This window comes from Oncorhynchus keta, chromosome 24, assembly GCF_023373465.1.
Source record: "Oncorhynchus keta strain PuntledgeMale-10-30-2019 chromosome 24, Oket_V2, whole genome shotgun sequence".
Taxonomy (NCBI): domain Eukaryota; kingdom Metazoa; phylum Chordata; class Actinopteri; order Salmoniformes; family Salmonidae; genus Oncorhynchus; species Oncorhynchus keta.
Genome location: NC_068444.1, coordinates 16,485,375 through 16,505,699, shown reverse-complemented (window position 1 = coordinate 16,505,699; position 20,325 = coordinate 16,485,375). Strand labels below are relative to the sequence as shown.

At 40.1% G+C, this 20,325-nt stretch overlaps 1 protein-coding gene across 1 annotated transcript in view; it reads left to right on the top strand.

Annotated features, from left to right (window-relative positions):
• The window catches only part of bmp5 (bone morphogenetic protein 5), a 34,564-nt gene extending 14,964 nt beyond the window's left edge, over positions 1–19,600 (top strand). Inside the window, exons 3-7 of the mRNA XM_035800999.2 lie at positions 8,882–9,030; positions 15,644–15,841; positions 16,482–16,558; positions 16,985–17,095; positions 17,309–19,600. Of these exons, the coding sequence (XP_035656892.1) occupies positions 8,882–9,030; positions 15,644–15,841; positions 16,482–16,558; positions 16,985–17,095; positions 17,309–17,458 (685 nt within the window). The 3' untranslated portion in view covers positions 17,459–19,600. The remainder of the gene's footprint in view (positions 1–8,881; positions 9,031–15,643; positions 15,842–16,481; positions 16,559–16,984; positions 17,096–17,308) is intronic.
• Positions 19,601–20,325: the final 725 nt, after the last annotated feature.

Genomic DNA, 20,325 nt, shown 5'->3' with positions numbered 1-20,325 from the left:
TTTAGTCTTTTTTGAAATCTAGTCAGAGTCATTTGTAATTGGTTAAAAAACATATTTTTACAATTAGTTGCTTATTAGGTTATATATCGATGTGTGCCCGATGCCACCCCTCATCTATGATTCTCTGCTGGGCGTGCAATATCAATTGCGCCTATAGGCTATTTACTGTGGTCTCAATCAGATTTTCCATATAGGCTGTAGTCTACGAAGTGCACGCTCGGAGAATCACAGAGTAAAGTTACATTTCGAAAATAGCTGCTGTGACGTGTAATTAAACTAGGCTGCATTACACACCGCAATGGATATTCCAACCCTGAGCCCCTGCCTGCTCTGCTCTTGCTGATCAAAAACGTGTTTATGTGCTGCCTGGCCAGTGGCTGTGCTGTGTAGCAGTTCAGAACAAGAGTCAAAGGCTTCTTCTGATTTTTGGGAAAGGATTAGGCCTAGTCCAAAAAACGCACTTATTGCGCATGGACTAGCCTATAGCCTATGTTCTCATCAGTTTAAGGGGAGTGTGAAGATTAGGAGGAATGAAGATCAACTTTGATAGCTTGCTACTAATATAGTTGGTTTTATAAAAAACAGTATGTTTCCTGCCCATGATGTACACTACTGTTCAGAAGTTTGGGGTCACTTAGAAATGTCCTTGTTTTTGAAAGAAAATCACATTTCTTATCCATTAAAATAACATCATATTGAACAGAAATACAGTGTAGACATTGTTAATGTTGTAAATGACTACCTTACGCTGTGTCCTACTCCCATCACAGAACAGAGCAAACTGGCTCTAACCAGAATAGAAAAAGGAGTGGGAGGCCCGGGTGCACAACTGAGCAAGAGGACAAGTACATTAGAGTGTCTAGTTTGAGAAGAAGATACCTCACAAGTCCTCAACTGGCAGCTTCATTAAATAGCACCCGCAATACACCAGTCTCACCGTCAACAGTGAAGAGGCGAATCCTGGATGCTGTGTTCTTTTGCCCATCTTAATCTTTTTTTTATTGGCCAGTCTGAGATATGGCTTTTTCTTTGCACCTCTGCCTAGGCCAGCATCCCGGAGTCACCTCTTCACTGTTGACGTTGAGACTGGTGTTTTGCGGGTACTATTTAATGAAGCTGCCAGTTGAGGACTTGTGAGGCGTCTGATTCTCAGCAAGACACTCGAATGTACTTGTCATTTTGCTCAGAGCCTCCCACTCCTCTTTCTATTCTGGTTAGAGCCAGTTTGCGGTGTTTTGGGAAGTAGTACACAGCATTGTACGACATCATCAGTTTCTTGGAAATTTCTCACATGGATTAGCCTTCATTTCTCAGAACAATATAATAGACTGACGAGTTTCAGAAGAAAGTGCTTCGTTTCTGGCCTTTTGCCTGTAAACGAACCCAAAAATGCTGATGTTCCAGATACTCAACTAGTCTAAAGGAGGCCAGTTTCATTGCTTCTTTAATAAGCACAACAGTTTTCAGCTGTGCTAACATAATTGCAAAAGGGTTTTCTAATGATAAATTAGTCTTTTAAAATGATAAACTTGGATTAGCTAACAAAACGTGTCATTGGAACACAGGAGTGATGGTTGCTGATAATGGGCCTCTATACGCCTATTGTAATGCTCCGGGTGTCGTGGGTGTGGAGTCAAATGCAGGAGACAGAGTTCAATGCTGTGTGTCTTTTAATAGCACCAACGCACCACAGGGTGCTCACAAAAGTTACGTTCCCAAACACAGGGAATCAAAAAATACAATGGAAAAAATCACAACCAGGCACTAACACGTACCTCTACAACAGAGCCGAAGGTTACATTGAAATAATCCCGCACAACAACCAGGCGGGCCGGCTGTCTAATAAAGACAAACTAATTAACATGAACAGGTGCTACCACTAAACATACAAGGAGGGGGAGGAAAAACAATCAGTGGCAGCTAATAGGCCGGTGACGACGACCGCCGAGCTCCACCCGCCCCGGGAAGGGGAAACACCCTCGGTCGGACTCGTGACACCTATGTAGATATTCCATAAAAAATCTGCCGTTTCCAGCTACAATAGTCATCTACAACATTTTTTATTTTATTTTATTTCACCTTTATTTAACCAGGTAGGCAAGTTGAGAACAAGTTCTCATTTACAATTGCGACCTGGCCAAGATAAAGCAAAGCAGTTCGACACAAACAACGACACAGTTACACATGGAGTAAAACAAACATACAGTCAATAATACAGTATAAACAAGTCTATATACGATGTGAGCAAATGAGGTGAGATAAGGGAGGTAAAGGCAAAAAAAAGGCCATGGTGGCAAAGTAAATACAAAATAGCAAGTAAAACACTGGAATGGTAGATTTGCAGTGGAAGAATGTGCAAAGTAGAAATAAAAATAATGGGGTGCAAAGGAGCAAAATAAATAAATAAATACAGTAGGGAAAGAGGTAGTTGTTTGGGCTAAATTATAGGTGGGCTATGGACAGGTGCAGTAATCTGTGAGCTGCTCTGACAGTTGGTGCTTAATGCTAGTGAGGGAGATAAGTGTTTCCAGTTTCAGAGATGTTTGTAGTTCGTTCCAGTCATTGGCAGCAGAGAACTGGAAGGAGAGGCGGCCAAAGAAAGAATTGGTTTTGGGGGTGACTAGAGACATATACCTGCTGGAGCATGTGCTGCTACAGGTGGGTGATGCTATGGTGTCCAGCGAGCTGAGATAAGGGGGGACTTTACCTAGCAGGGTCTTGTAGATGACATGGAGCCAGTGGGTTTGGCGACGAGTATGAAGCGAGGGCCAGCCAACGAGAGCGTACAGGTCGCAATGGTGGGTAGCATTAACAAAGTCTACTCTGTATTTCTTATCAATTTGATGTTATTTTAATGGACAATAAATGCTTTTCTTTCAAAAACATTTCTAAGTGACCCCAAACTTTTGAACAGTAGTGTATTTATCAGAGTAATTGACAATAAGCCAGATTGGAGTAATTTACATTGTGGTGCTTAAACTTTGAATTAGCAGCCGAGCCACAATCAATCAGAAATGGACAGCTCAGGGTGCTGAAAGTAGGCAAATTCAAGTAAGCATAATTAATTTCAACCGTCTTCATTTAAATTAGACTTTACTAACAACAAGAGGGCTTTGTGTTGACCCTATTTCTTCATATTTAATAAATAAGAAACAAACAAAATTAGGCTATATGCTGCTATATCCATAGAGTTGTTGGTAAATTCCTCCACTCATATTGTACTCTTTAAAAAGCCTACCTCTGTGCCAGTGAAGGGCTGTTAAGTTTAAACCAAGACTTGAATTGAGGGGGTATGAGAGGGTATCCCATAGGCTGACCTTTTATTAAAGAAAATGTCTAAAAGCCTACCCTTTGTTAGCTTAAGATTTTGATTCAAATAAAACTGATCCGATTATATAAAGTGATCTATAACAGCGCTTTGGTCTGTGATGCTTTATGCTAGAAACAAAGTGTAAAATACCCGGGAAAGACGTTACTCAGATGCATATTGATATCATTGTTTTGTTTAGTTGATATTCAGAGGCTGAGTTACAACCTGCTATTGCCAAAGACAAAAAAAAAAAAAAAAAAATTTGGGGAAGTAATCTAATTCTGTCAAAAGCATATCGAAACCCCCTCAAATGAATGGATGTGGCTATTTCAGCTACACCCGTTGCTGACAGGTGTATAAATTCGAGCACACAATCACGCAATCTCCATAGACAAACATTGGCAGTAGAATGGTCTTACTGAAGAGCTCATTAACTTTGACGTCAATAAGGGATCATAGCTTTCACCTGGATTCACCTGGTCACCTATGTCACAGAAAGAGCAAGTGATCTTAATGTTTTGTATATACAGTGGGGAGAACAAGTATTTGATTCACTGCTGATTTTGCATGTTTTCCTACTTACAAAGCATGTAGAGAGAGGTCTGTAATTTCAAAAATCCAGAAAATCACATTGTATGATTTTTAAGTAATTCATTTGAGGGCTTTGACATTAGTGACGGGCTTGAAACAAGTCAATAAGCCTATGTGACAGGGATGATCAGATTTGGTTATTTGGTTATTTTTCACAGATTATAGCCATCAGACTAACTATATCAAAATCAAAAATTGATAACCAAAAAAAGAGATTGAAGCGATGGTGGAGGAAATAGCAGCCAGGAAAAGGTTGCTATTGGTGAGACTTGATAACTGTGTGGTCACTGCAGAGACCAAAAAGAAAGGATGGGCGAGAGTGGCCGAGTCTGTCTCTGCCGTCGGGGGTATGGCAAGGGACAGTGACGCCGTAAAGAAGAAGTGGCCCGACATCAAGTCGGCTGCTAAGAAGAAGGGAGCTGAGAGAACATTCATGTGGACCAGCTGGAGGAGAAGGTGTCGTCCATCATAGAGATGGTGGTAGATGGACTGCGCAACCGGTAAATTAGTTAGATATGTTAGCTAGCTAACGTGTAAAGACATTATAGCCAACATAGCTAACAACGTTAACGTTAGCTAAGTTAGCCGTGTTCTTCTTTGCAAATTGATGAGATAGCACTAGCTATTTAACACTTCTAGAATATTGTAATATGTTGTTAATTACTAGCTAGCAAGATAATGCATGTTTAATTTGTATCCTTTAGCCAACTGTGTCTGTGGCGCAAGAAAACGTTCATGGTTACAAAAGTATCCATTTGTCTCAAGGGTTTAAACTGTTCTAAAGTTAAGTACATTTCCAAGAAGAAATTCTAAAGCATTATTTTCAAGAATCCCATTTCCTTTCGACTTTTTTCTTAAAAAGACATTTAGGAAAAACCTTAAGAACATTTCCTTTATTGAGGAATAGCAATTTTTCTTAACTTTATTCTTAAGTCTAACGTTAAGGGCAAATAAATGGCTGTTACGAAGAAATTTCTTCTTAAGAAGGTTTTGTGAATCCTGCCCATGGTTCTTCTTCACATTTTTGTTTCAGAATGTTTTGTGACATCAGACAAAGCCTCTTTCAACCATTTATACAGTTTGGAAACCGTATGTGGCTTGTCCAGTGTTTGCTGCACAGAGAGAATAACGTGTTGTATCTGCAAAACTTCACCTCAGCTCCATCACAGACTGGTTTTCCCAGGCTGCCTGACTCTGCTGAGACCCCTGTCACCATCTGATCCTCCTAAGATGAGGCATGACAACAAATTACCTTGGTGTATATTTATACATGATGTTATCCAAGAATATAATCAATTGTTCAATAATTGAAATGACCATCATTCCCAGATCTCAGACTGTAGCTTTAAGTTGCTGTCCTGTGGCTGCTGTAGGTCTACCCATCAATTCAAGATGGAACTTTGTATCATTCACTGATATTGTTAATATACTGCAAAATTCACCTGAGCTCTGTAGATTAGTCTTCCCTGACCCATGTCACCATCTGATCCTGCTAAGACATGATGAGCAATATTGTGTACCGTCTGTGCACTAGATGGCTGCATTCCCGGGGGATGCCTACAGGAACTGACAGAGATCATTGCGGTGCGGTCTGCATTTTTCATGCTGCAGGCGGTCAGACAAATGACTTTGGGATGAAAATATTTTTCTTGTCCCACAGATTATTTGGAAACGGTCCTCTTTCTGCTTTGTATGTGTTACGCTACCGTCCCACCTGGTGTTAGCCTATTGTATTGTATTAACTTCTTGTTGGACAGGTGGGACGCTACCGTCCCACCTGGCCAACATCTGGTGAAATTGCAGAGCGCGAAATTCAAAAATACTCAATTCAAATTTTTAACATTCTTGAAAATATATGTGTTATACATTTTAAAAAAGCTTAACTTCTTGTTAATCCAGCTGCTGTGTCAGATTTCAAAATGGCTTTATGGCAAAAGCACACCATGCGATTATCTGAGGACAGCACCCCGCATAGAAACACATGAAAATCATTTTTCAACCAAGAATGTGCGACACATAAGTCAGTAATAGCGATATAATTAATGCCTTACCTTTGAAGATCTTCTTCTGTTGGCACTCCAAGAAACATCATGTCCCAGAAACATCACAAATTGTCATTTTCTTCGATAATGTCCTTCTTTATGTCCCAAAAAATGTCAATTTATTTGGCGCGCTTGATTCAGAAATACACCGGTTTCAACTCGCCCAACATCCCTACGCAGTATCTAATAAGTTACCTGTAAACTTGGTCCAAACATTTCAAACAACGTTCCTAATCCAACCTCAGGTAGCCTAAAATGTAAATAATCAATCAAATTTAAGTTTCTAATACCGGATAAATACAACGTGAAGCGCGCTCCAGTTCACGCGCACCAAAACCGTCGAGTCCACCTGGAGTGACACATACAATGAATAGGACTACTTCTTCATTTCTCAAAAGAAAAACATCGAACAATTTCTAAAGACTGTTGACATCTAGTGGAAGCCATAGGAACTGCAACCAGGTTCCTAATAATAAGTGTATCCCATAGAAATCCATTGGAAAATCCTATGTCATCGGGGTTTCGCCTGCCAAATCAGTTCTGTTATACTCACAGACATTATTTTAACAGTTTCAGAAACTTTAGAGTGTTTTTATCCAAATATACCAATTATATGCATATCCTAGCTTCTGGGGCAGAGTAACAAGTAGTTTACTTTGGGCATGCTTTTCATCCGGATGTCAAAATACTGCCCCCTACCCAAGAGAGGTTTAAAAGCACATATTTTTCCGCATTACTCACACACTCAGAATATGGTGCTTCAACTTTAGTAGCCTACCTCTCCTAGTTGGGTGTGAGAGTTCAAGTGCATCTAGAATGTGTGGTCTCATTGAAATAAACTAAGCTGCATACATGGGCAGAGAATCACGTGGCTGTTAACTTAAATATGATTAGACAGTAGTTTACCACAGTGTCTGTAAATAAATATTGGTAATGGAACGAAGTGGAGGGTGCTCCACCAACGTGAGTTGAAGTGCAATCCAAAAATATAATCATCACTGAAAAGAAAAAGGCACAATACGCACATTGGTTAGGCTACTATGGTGAGCGAGGGTTGCGCCTTCTCTTTTTCAATAAGCATTGATTACCCATTTATTTGTCAATGCCTGCAAATGGTCCTCCTAAAAGGTAGGCTATATCCTATAGGACTCTGCAAAAAAATAGCAAGTGTCGCTGTCATCATTCTTGCTGCTTCAAGTTCAGTAGCCATACAGTACCTGAGATCAGGTGTGCTTGTGGTCTCAATGAAATAGAGTAGGCTATAGCCTATGCATGGGCAGAGAAGCACTGGGCCGTTATCTTTCCAAGAAAATATACTTCCTAATTAGTTTACTACATTGCCTAGAAATAGGCCTAAATATTGATAACCCATATTTCTTGGTCTGAAAATCTTCCCACTCCTTACAGGTAGGCCCAAAAATACTGTACATACAAGCAACTGCTGTTATATAGTTATAATAGGGACCTCATATCGCAATCTGACAGACAGCTAGAGGCTAGAGCTGACCTGGCTATGGTAGCTACTAGCTAGTGCAGCTAATTCATTCACCTCAGTCGAGAGAGGATGAAACTTTAGCAAATGTTATATGTCAGTCACACTAGCTAATAGCTCAGTACTGCGAATAAACACTAGTTAAACACTAGTTTTGTTTTATTCTGTTAAGTTAAACAGCAGTTACCTTACCAGCTACATCAGTCAACTAAAGAGTAGCCAGTTTCTGCTCTGCTTGCTTTTACAACTTGGAAAAAAAGTGTAACACACTGACAGCAGCTGCCTCTGTTCAACTCTCTGGTGTTGGTCCAACCAGCCTTCCAGTTCCTTTGCCTTTTACACAGCCTGTCCGCCCCCTCTGTGGTGTCCGGATGGTCCTAAATCCAGCCTGCTGAACACTCCAAACAGCCTAGTGGACCTCTCCGAGGCGTCCACGTCGTCCTAAAGCACACCGTTGCCGCTTTTTTGTATCATATTGCAATGATAAAACTGGGGGGGGACAGAGATGTAATTTCAGAATGTAAATGACTCCATGGGGCGGCAGGGTAGCCTAGTGGTTAGAGCGTTGGACTAGTAACCAGAAGGTTGCAAGTTCAAATCCCTGAGCTGACAAGGTACAAATCTGTTGTTCTGACCATGAACAGGCAGTTAACCACTGTTCCTAGGCTGTCATTGAAAATGAGAATTTGTTCTTAACTGACTTGCCTAGTTAAATAAAGGTAAAAGAAATTAGGCATTTATTGTGGAATTGTTAGATATTACTGTTATTACTGCACGGTCAGTACTAGAAGCACAAGCATTTCGCTACACTCGCAATAACATCTGCTAAACACATGATTGTGACCAATAAAATTGATTCGATTTTATTTGAGTTTGAAATGTAATTTCAGAATGTAGGGACGACATGACCCCCAGTCCCCAGTGAAAGTTGCGTGCCTGTATTTCAGAAGAATTTACTTCAAAGTATGGGGCTCAAAGGACACAGCAAATGGGATCAATAAATGTAACTAGCAAGATACATGTTTGTCAAAGGATGTTTTTGGCTCAGATCTGAGAGAGAAAGATGGAATAAATTGCATCCAGTAGGGATTATTCAATGGTACTTTGTTTCTAGAATAATTTCCAATATGGTGTGTCAGGGCCTCCTTAACTGTTCTTCTGCTTCCAAGTCTAAATGTCACAGAGGAAGCATGTTCTCTCTTTGTGTGGCCCCGTGCAAGTTTTAACAAAATTAACGCGGAATGACAGGAATTTCATGATTAGTTCCAGAGCTCAAAGAGGAGAGGAAGGCCCATCAATTATATCACCACTGTGCCAAATCTTTTTTATTCAATAAATCAAACTATTACACATAATAATGTATGTGCATTGCTTTGCGTGTCAAGTGATCACATGCATTCACCTGTTATTTTCTTATTGATTTTCTATGTATTTTTTCCTCAACAGGGATGCAGAGACGTTCTTGTTGGATTCCAAAAAGATCAAGGCCTCTGATGGGGGTTGGCTGGTCTTTGATATCACAGCTACCAGTAACCACTGGGTGCTGAATCCACTGCAGAACATGGGTCTGCAGCTCTCTGTTGAAACTATGGATGGTAATGGAAGCATTACTTTTCTTCAGCCTTTGTTGTTGCTGGGAAATACATATAGAAAAGCAAATGGCAGTTAAACTTTGTAGTTACCCCAAAACTGGTCTTCCAAAGTCACAACCAAGTTCTTTGCCATCTTGTAGGTAGACACAGCTGTCCATAGAGGAGAGTTTATGTCTTTATTGTCAAGGTTTGAGGTTGTGATGTTGATGTTTACCATGAAGAGATACATACTGTACCATATCATAACCTGTATGTCAGATGAGAGAAGGACAGACAGAGCTGTTTGCCTTCTGCATAGCAAATGTAGGATAAGCCCTGTGAAGAGAAAACAGAGCCCTGTGACTTGGTTGTGGTCTACAGAGAGAACAGGGGAGGAGAACTGAGCCCTGGGGAAAGGGGAAAGGGGGATACCTAGTCAGTTGCACAACTGAATACCTTTAACTGAAATGTGTCTTCCGCATTTAACCCAACACGTGTTGCTTGGCTTCATGGGCTTCCAAGTGGCACAGTGGTCTAAGGCACTCTGTCTCAGTGCAAGAGATATAACTGCAGTCCCTGGTTCAAATACAGGTTCTATCACATCTGGCTGTGATTGGGAGTCCCATGGGGTGGTGCACAATTGGCTCAGTGTAGTCTGTGTTTGGCTGGGGTAGGCTGTCATTGTAAATAAAAATTTGTTCTTAACTGACTTTCCTAATAATAAATAAAAGTTAAGGATAGATCCTCTTCATGTGTTTGTGGTGATCATCCTGAGAAGCCCATTCCTCATAGAGGTTAACAATTTTATTTGTATTTACAGATGGCATACATGTTTGTTATTAAGGCACATGAAAGCTCACATGTTCGAGAAGACATTTCTGCCAAGAACGCAAGTTGCTCTTATCCACAGCAACTTACAGTTAGTGCATTCATCTTAAGATAGCTAGGTAAGACAGCCACATATCACAGTAAAATGTAACTCATTTCAGGAAACTAGGCATATGTCGCGGGTCACTACTTCACAGGAGAGCGGTTTGAACGTAAACATTTTTATCAAAATGCGTTCTTGGCAGAAATGCCTTCTCGAACATGTGAGCTTTCATTTGCCTTAATAACAAACGTGTATGCAATCTGTAAATACAAATAAAATTGTTAAATTACGAGTCTAGTTGGTTGAGCCACAGAAATAGTGAGCAAACCTCCCACTAGCCATGATTGGCTGAGATAATGAGTGGGCTGGACTTGCCGAGAGATGAGTTGGGATTGTTCTGCCATATGAACTCAGCAAAAAAAGAAACGTCCTCTCACCTTCAACAAAATGTATTTTCAGCAAACTTAACGTGTAAATATTTGTATGAACATAACAAGATTCAACAACTGAGACATAAACTGAACAAGTTCTACAGACATGTGACTAACAGAAATGGAATAATGTGTCCCTGAACAAAGTTGGGGGGCTAAAAATCAAAAGTAACAGTCAGTATCTGGTGTGGCCACCAGCTGCATTAAGTACCTGTCACAAGAATTATGTTCTCAATGTTCATAAACCCAATTTAATTAATTACTCAGCCTGAAACCCAGAATTTGTAAGAAACTGGATTAAATGAATCAGACGGAGGCCCAGCTACAATAGTCAGAAAATGTATATACGAGAGCACGCTAGCCTGTTGTACAAAACAATTAATTTTATACTGGCTTTTCACGCACACCTTCACACAAACATACGCACACACATTCATACAAACATACGCACACACATTCACGCAAACATATGCACACACATACATCCACACAAAACAGAAGGTATCCGACGCACATACTGTCTCACTACCCAGCCGACAGAGATTAGGGAGACCTTGTCCTTGAGACTTCCCATTCTCTCCCAAATCTCTAGTCAGGTCGGCACCGAATATTGCTCAGACAGTCTGTGCTCAAGACGCTATAATAGACATATTGTTTGACTAAAACTACTACACACATCATTAATTATAACTTTATGATTCTAGTCAATTCCTACAATTATATGGTTTCTGAGTGGAGTATTCTAATCATTCCTTTAAAGCTATAAATTCCATCAACAGTACCGCAGTGCATCTCCTCCTCATGGACTGCAAAATATTTGCCAGTTCTTGCTGTGATATGTTACCCCACTCTTCCACCAAGGCACCTGCAAGTTCCCAGACATTTCTGGGGGGAACGGCCCCAGCCCTCACCCTCCGAATCAACAGGTCCCATATGTGTTCAAAGGGATTGAGTTCCGGGCTCTACGCTGGCCATGCAGAACACATTCCTGTCTTGCAGGAAATCACACACAGAACGAGCAGTATGGCTGGTGGCATTGTCATGCTGGAGGGTCATGTCAGGATGAGCTTTCAGGAAGTGTACCACATGAGGGAGGAGGATGTCTTCCCTGTAATGCACAGCATTGAGATTGCCTGCAATGACAACAAGCTCAGTCCGATGATGCTGTGACACATCGCCCCACACCACGACTGTAACGGCAGATCTTCGTCTGAACAGGAGTAAGGATCAGACCAAGATGCAGCGTGGTAAGTGTTCATGGCGATATTTTAATAAAGACAAATGAACACTCGAGCAAAAATAATAAACGATAATGTGAAATCTACAAAAAACTAAACATTACCGTGTGGCGACAAACACACATATGGAAACAAACACCCACAAACCAACAGTGAAACCCAGGCTACCTAAGTATGATTCTCAATCAGAGACAACTAACGACACCTGCCTCTGATTGAGAACCATACGAAGCCGAAACAGAAACCAAACCTAGAAAAACAAACATAGACTGCCCACCCCAACTCACGCCCTGACCATACTAAATAAAGACAAAACAAAGGAAATAAAGTTCAGAACGTGACAATGACGGACCCTCCACCTCCAAATCGATTCCGCTCCAGAGTGCAGACCTCAGTGTAATGCCTCAGTGTATCACCCCAGATGAGACAAAACCGTGGCTTGTCAGTGAAGAGCACTTTTTGCCAATCCTGTCTAGTCCAGCGACGGTGGGTTTGTGCCCATAGGAGACTTTGTTGCCGGTGATGTCTGGTGAGGAGCTGCCTTTACAACAGGCCTACAAGTCCTCAGTCCAGCCTCTCTCAGCCTACTGTGGACAGTCTGAACACTGATGGAGGGATTGTGCGTTCCTCGTGTAACTCAGGCAGTTATTGTTGCCATCCTATACCTGTCCTGCAGGTGTGATGTTCGGATGTACCGGTCCTGTGCAGATGTTGTTACATGTGGTCTGCCACTGCGAGGATGATCAGCTGTCCATCCTGTCTCCCTGTAGCGCTGTCTTAGGCGTCTCGCAGTACGGACATTACAATTTATAGCCCTGGCCACATCTGCAGTCCTCATGCCTCCTTGCAGCATGCCTAAGGCACGTTCATGCAGATGAGCAAGGACCCTGGGCATCTTTCTTTTGGTGTTTTTAAGAGTCAGTAGAAAGGCTTCATTGGTGCCCTAAATTTTAATAACTTTGAACTTAATTGCCTACCGTTTGTAAGCTGTTAGTGTCTTAACAACCGTTCCAGAGCTGCATGTTCATGAATTGCTTATGGTTAATTGAACAAGCATGGGAAACAGTGTTTAAACCCTTTTCTGTGAAGATCTGTGAAGTTATTTGGATTTTTACAAATTATCTTTGAAAGACTGAAAAGGGACGTTTCTTTTTTTGCTGAGTTTAGTGTGCTTCTGTCTATTTGAGCTGGTCAATATGTCTAAGTAATCCTGTCTAGCGTGGCTTTTTTTAAAGTGTATTGCGTATTAAAACTGCATAAGTGTGGCTCTCCACTTTCTGGAGTACTGAGTTTTGAAATCAGTGGAATATAATATGTCTCCGGATTACATCTTCAACCTAAGAGCAACCATGGCATCCGACAGGAGACGCTTCCATCCATGAATAATGTAAGATAAGACATTAAGATATTCTAGCTAGCCATATTTTCAGATATTACAAATGTCTAATTTTGACAGAAAGAGCCATCAGAATGTTCGGATCAGCCCTACTAATTGGCCAAAGCATCCGGTGTGCACTCTGAACGCGAAATGCTCTGAATTTACTAACGGACAGTCTGACAACACAGTTGCAGTCACCAATGTTCTGGATAACATTACAGCCTAATTAGCTCTGCTAGGGTGAGTAATGTTCAGTGAGCTGTTCTCTCTCACTTAAGTAGCTAACAAGTTAGCTCGGGTGCTTGACTGCTGCTGTTAGTACATTCGGAACAACCCTTAAGAGCTGGGTGGGGCTAAAACTGAAGAGGGTGTGAATGATGCTGAATGGGTGTAGACAAGAAGGTCTTTGTCCTGGTTTGCTAACTACCTCTCTCAAAGAGTGCAGTGTATAAAATCAGGTTTCCTCTATTGTAATAGCTCCTCTTTCACCCCTGCTGCCAAACTAACCCTGATTCAGATGACCATCCTACCCATGCTAGTATACGGAGATGTAATTCATAGTTTGGCAGGTAAGGGTGCTCTCGAGCAGCTGGATGTTCTTTACCATTCGGCCATCAGATTTGCCACCAATGCTGCTTGTAGGACACATCACTCTGTATACCCATCGCAAGACCCACTGGTTGATGCTTATTTATAAAACCCTCTTAGTGCTCACTCCCCCCTATCTGAGATATCTACTGCAGCCCTCATCCTCCACTTACAACACCCGTTCTGCCAGTCACATTCTGTTAAAGGTCCCCAAAGCACACACATCCCTGGGTTTCTCGTCTTTTCAGTTCACTGCAGCTAGCGACTGGAACAAGCTGCAACAAAAACTCAAACTGGACAGTTTTATCTCAATCTCTTCATTCAAATACTCAATCATGTACACTCTTACTGACAGATGTGGCTGCTTTAAGTGATGTATTGTTGTCTCTACCTTCTGGCCCTTTGTGCTGTTGTCTTTACCCAATAATGTTTTTACCCTGTTTTGTGCTGCTACCATGTTGTGCTGCTGCCATGTTGTGTTGCAACCATGTTGTTGTCATATTGTGTTGCTAACATGCTGTGCTGTTATGTGTTGCTGCCATACTATGTTGTTGTCTTAAGTCTCTCTTTATATAGTGTTGTGTTGTCTCTCTTGTCGTGTTGTGTGTTTTGTTCTATATTTTGATTTAATACATGTTTATTTTTAATTCCAGCCCCCATCCCCGCAGGAGGCCTTTTGCCTTTTGGTAGGCTGTCAATGCAAATAAGAATTTGTTCTTAACTGACTTGAATAAAGGTTAAATAAAAAATAAAAAATTCCAGCTAAACAACGTATACATTTTGTAGCGTTTTGCAAAACAAAATCAAAATATACAGTTGAAGTTGGAAGTTTACATGCACTTAGGTTGGAGTCATTAAAACTCGTTTCTCAACCTCTCCACAAATTTCTTGTTCACAAACTATAGTTTTGGCAAGTCGGTTCGGACATTTACATTGTGCATGACACAAGTAATTTTCCCAACAATTGTTTACAGACAGATTATTTCACTTATAATTCACTGTCTCAAAATTCCTGTGGGTCACTAAATTGACTGTGCCTTTAAACAGCTTGGAAAAATCCACCATAAAAAAGCCAGACTACGGTTTGCAACTGCACATGGGGACAAAGATCGTACTTTTTGGAGAAATGTCCTCTGGTCTGATGAAGCAAAAATAGAACTGTTTGGCCATAATGACCATTGTTATGTTTAGAGGAAAAAGGGAGAGGCTAGCAAGCCGAAGAACACCATCCTAACCATGAAGCAAGGGGGTGGCAGCGTCATGTTGTGGGGGGTGCTTTGCTGCAGGAGGTACTGGTGCACTTCACAAAATAGATGGCATCATGAAGTAGGAAAATGATGTGGATATATTGAAGTAACATCTCAAGACATCAGTCAGGAAGTTAAAGCTTGGTCGCAAATGTGTCTTCCAAATGGGCAATGACCCAAAGCATAATTCCAAAGTTGTGGCGAAATGGCTTAAGGACAACAAAGTCAAGGTATTGGAGTGGCCATCACAAAACCCTGACCTCAATCCTATAGAAAATATGTGGGCAGAACTGAAAAAGCATACGCCAGAAAGGAGGCCTACAATACTCAGTTACACCAGCTCTGTCAGGAGGAATGGGCCAAAATTCACCCAACTTATTGTGGGAAGCTTGTGAAATATTTGACCCAAGTTAAACTATTTAAATGCAATGCTACCAAATACAAATTGATTGTATGTAAACTTCTGACCCAATTCGAATGTGATCGAAAGAAATAAAAGCTGAAATAAATAATTCGGTCTACTATTATTCTAATATTTCACATTCTTAAAATAAAGTGGTGATACTAACTGACCTAAGACAGGGAATTTTTTACTAAGATTAAATGTGAAAAACTGAGTTCAAATGTATTTGGCTAAGGTGTATGTAAACTTCTAACTTCAACTATACATCTAAAATCTATGAATGAAACATCTGAGAACAGTAATATTTTACACACACATGAAAGTATCCATATGCAATCCTAAAAACACAAATGTGAAGGATTGGTGGATATTGCTTTTTGGAAATAAACTCTTATGTTGTGCCCCGATCATTGCATTTGATTGGATAGGAATGTAAGTATGCTTCTGTTTGCTGCTATTCACACTGCTTGTTGTTTTAAAGGACGGAGTATCAACATGAAGTCTGCTGGCATCGTTGGTAGGAATGGACCACAATCCAAACAGCCGTTCCTCGTCTCATTCTTCAAGGCCAGTGAGGTATTGCTGCGCTCTGTCAGGGCCGCTGGTGGAAAGAAAAAGAATCACAATCGTAACAAATCAGGTGGTCAACAGGAATCATCACAGGCACCGAAAAGTGGAGGTGGGCATATTAAACGATCATAATTGTTATGTCTACCCTCCAGGAAGTTATGTCTACCCTCCAGGAAGTTATGTCTACCCTCCAGGAAGTTATGTCTACTCAAGCAGCTTCTTGTTGCCAATTAGCCTTGTTTTGGCAGTTACACATGTACTATAGATCCATATAAAACACATAGCTTTTCAAAATAATAAACCTACCTGGTGAATCTTTTACCCTTTCTTCAACTTAGGATGGTCCATGGATATTAACATGTAACGCTCACCTTAAATAAATACTGTAGCTAAAGTACACAAAACATCCCCAATGACCCTCAATAAATTAGTTTAATTTAGCTGTCATTTTATAGAAGTCTATGTGCACTTGCTTCAGCTCCACAGCTGTTTAGAACTGATGTGGTTCAGTGCGTTAGGGACACCCAGTCAAGACCCTTTCAGTGGCCGCTTTACTGTAATAACTAGAAATTAGTTGGCGCTGCCATTTGCTGTTAACAGTTTGTTAACATTCCACTAATAATTTTCTAGTTTCCTATTGTCCAAAATAATAATAGTGCTCACAGGTGCTCAATAAAATAAAATAAAAGTCTAATGATGCATGAAAAACCGGTAAACTTGCAGATGAATTTAATGTTTCTTGTTTTCAGATCATAACACCAGTGAACAGAAACAAGCCTGCAAGAAGCATGAACTTTACGTCAGCTTCCGAGACTTAGGATGGCAGGTAAGAAAGATGGAATACCATTTCAACCTTACCATGTCTATTCTACACTGTCATAAGCATGTCAGAGCAGAAGGCACATAGGCTGCATTTAGACAGGCAGCCCAATTCAGCCCAATTCTTTTCTTTCTCCAATAATAGGTCTTCTGACCAATGACATCAGCTCTTTTTCTTGGCTGATTTGATTGGTCAAAAGACCAATTAGTAAAAAAAAATATCAGAATCATAACATGTGTGTTACATGTGTGTTACAAATATGTGTGTGTTTGTAAAAACACCTCTGTTAGTTTCAACACTGTTATTTAGGGTATTCAATGCAGTGCACGAGAAACAGACAGATGACTGACTAAAGGAAACACATGAAGTGTCTTCAATATTCAATGAGGAGCACGTTGCGGCTTATTTTGTCTTTTTTAATTCTATTTGAAGGACTGGATTATTGCACCTGAAGGCTATGCTGCTTTTTACTGCGATGGGGAATGTTCTTTTCCACTCAATGCACATATGAATGCGACAAATCACGCCATTGTGCAAACTCTGGTAAGTGCAAAGCCTCAAAAGTGACTTATTTGAATTCATATTGAATTTCTTTAACAATATGGTGATAATTATTCCCTCACCATATAGATTTTATGAGCTTCTCAAACTGCTGCTTTGATGCTATCTCCTTTCTATACTCAGTCCTTTCTTTCTTTCTTTCTTTCAGTCATTTTCATTTATATTTTACTCAGTCCTTTCTGTTCACTTCCACAGGTCCATCTGATGTTCCCTGACAATGTGCCAAAGCCATGCTGTGCACCGACCAAGCTGAACGCTATATCTGTGCTTTACTTTGATGACAGCTCAAATGTCATCCTCAAGAAATACAGAAACATGGTCGTCAGGTCATGTGGTTGCCATTAACGGGCAAGCAGCGTTATATTTCACATATGTGGTATTGCTGGAAAAAGTACAATATCGATTTAGATAGGTTGGAGGTGTGATGTACAGTATTATGTATATATTAGTTGTATTAACTTATTTATTTCCCCTATTTTTGTGGAAACACTCAACATTGTACAATGAATATGACTTAGAATATGAAATTAGAGTGCATGTATATTAGACATGACTTGGCACTCTCTCCTATAGGCCATATCAAACATATAAAGGTATGTTGTTATAGTTGTAGGATTTTGTTGTACATCTTAGCAAAAGGAAACTTCTCGATCCAATATGGATCTATTGGACGTATTGTTATTGAATACGGTTCAACTAAGTATACACATTTTACCAACATGGTTCTTCGGCTGTCCCCATAGGAGAACCATTTGAAGAGACCCTTTTCTTCCCAGGTAGAACCTTTTGGGGTTCCATATAGAAGCCTTTCCACATACGGTTCTACATTGAACCCAAAATGGTGCTTCTATGGGGACGGCGGAAGAACCGTTTTGGAACCCGTTTTCTAAGAGTGTAAAGCACTGTTTTTCAAACTGTTACATTAGGTTTCATTTTCAAACCATTGTTTTAAACCATTCTAACCACTCAGAAAAGATTTACAAGATGCTGCTACAGTAAAATGAGGTCAAATCTTATGACATCGCAGTTGAAAATAGCTTGCGTAGCTACAGTATCTTACCTAGAAATAGTGTCAATTATTGCATCGACATTGTATTATGAAGCACATTATAACCTATACTAGCCTATGCAACTTGCAAAAAAATGTATTTGATTTATCCATCAGACGTGTTAAAGCAGAATCCGTATTGATGTCATTGACTGAGTAAGAGCCTGGCACAACATAAATCACATTAAAGGTATGCCGTAAAAGAGCAAAGGAAGTATTTCAAATAGGTCCCCTTGAATAACACTCTGAGTTTTTCCTCCAGGCTTGAAGTTAATCATATTTACACTGTGCACAGGCTTCAGTCTATCATGAAAATGGGTTTGGAAAAACGCGTGGTTGTTTATACGGTATCCTTAGACTTCTGGCTATAAAATATATGTATATATCATGTTTTATATCAAATAAGTTCTGCTGAAAGGTACTTCCTCTATGCCAAAGTATCCCATAGCTACATTCTGTTGAATACATATTTCCAGAGCATTCACTGAAAAAACATGAGGACTGGCCTGCTATATTCTCAGACCCTTGAAATGTCATAGTTCAATAACAGTAGGAATATATGAAAATTAGGCAAAAGTTGTGCAGTAGCTCTCTTAAAAGTACTTTATGGCCAGTATATATTTTCATATTTTACATATTCAATACGTAATGGATGAAACATCCCTAACATGCTGACTAGACCGGCCACGTTGTGTGCGCGAGTGTTGCAAAATAAATGTACACATCATGTACACGTTATTCAATCATTTCATCCAAACTGCTTGCATGTTTCAACGATCGTCTGCGTAGCCAGAACTTGGTTCCATGTCCTGCCTCTCCCATCTACTCTTTTGTTTTCATGACCATACTAACCCACATGGGTGATTGAATAATTAACAAGGAGAGATTAATCAAAGAAAACTCACAAACTGACAACAAAATTAATTGTCGGAGTAGAGGACACACAATTTTGTATGACTCAAAGGAAATTCTACAAAGATCCAGCAAAAAAATAGGACCGTTAGCATTTCAGATAAAATAGCAAGCCAATGTTTATCTCCCAGGATAAATTAGCTAGCAACAGCAAGCTAGCTAAATGTCCATGAATGTTTAATTTGTGTTTCAACTTGTCCCCAAATGAATATAGTTGGTTCACAGTTGGTTTTGGCATTTTAACCTGCGTGTCATGAACGCATATGGCGGAGATAAACTAAATCAAAATGCACACGATGGCGCACGCGGATGCATGCTTGGGACAGGTTTGGTCAAGGTGTGAGAAAATACATTGTTTGCCCAATTGTGGTTATATCACTGTTATTTTTGTATTATTATTGATGTTATATTATTATTGTCATGTTGTTATGCTTCATAGTAATTTGAGTAATATATGTTTGGGAAAAATACAGGTTACTGTGTTGTTAGTGTTGTTTACATATTATTAAATGATCTTTTTGAAAATATTGCTTCCAAATACTTTCAATGTATTATTAACTCAACCAATACATATTAAAAAATAAACAGACAATTTACATCCCTTAAAAGATGTTCAGTTTAAACATGAAAATAACCATTTTCCCCACCCCAAAAGGCTTAAAACACCAATCCCACCTTAAAGAAACTCCATTGACAAACACTCTCTTTTGTCCTCCAGCTGCAGGCCTTCAGGTTTTTCAAATCCAAGTTGTCTTCGTGTATTAGTGTTTGGAATTCTATGGATGTTTTATGCACTGTTGCCGGACTACCGTCTGAGATTTATAAATGTTTGACAAGTATGATATAAACATAGGGGTCCACCCAGGGAGCCTGTACATCTGCTGCGTAGTGACAGACTGCTAGTGTTTAGTTGTTTTGTGAGCTTCAGCAGAGCTCTCTCCTGACTCCTGACAGGGAGGATTACACCATCATATTGTTGCTGTGTGCGGTGATCTATAGTCACTAGGCACCAAAGAGGCATCCCTCCTATTTTGGAGAATATAAAATAAATGTACGGGTTAGACCATACATTGACCAAATGTTCTACTGCTACATTATTGTTTAATGCAAAGTATATGAGTAGCATCAGGGTTTGAATTACGGTGGTGTGATCATAATGGTTGTTATGCTTTTTTCGTATCTGCTAGCACTTAATCATGATTCCTGCCAAGCAGCTGTTGGTAAAGCACCGTTGTGCATGGGGTTTCCATAG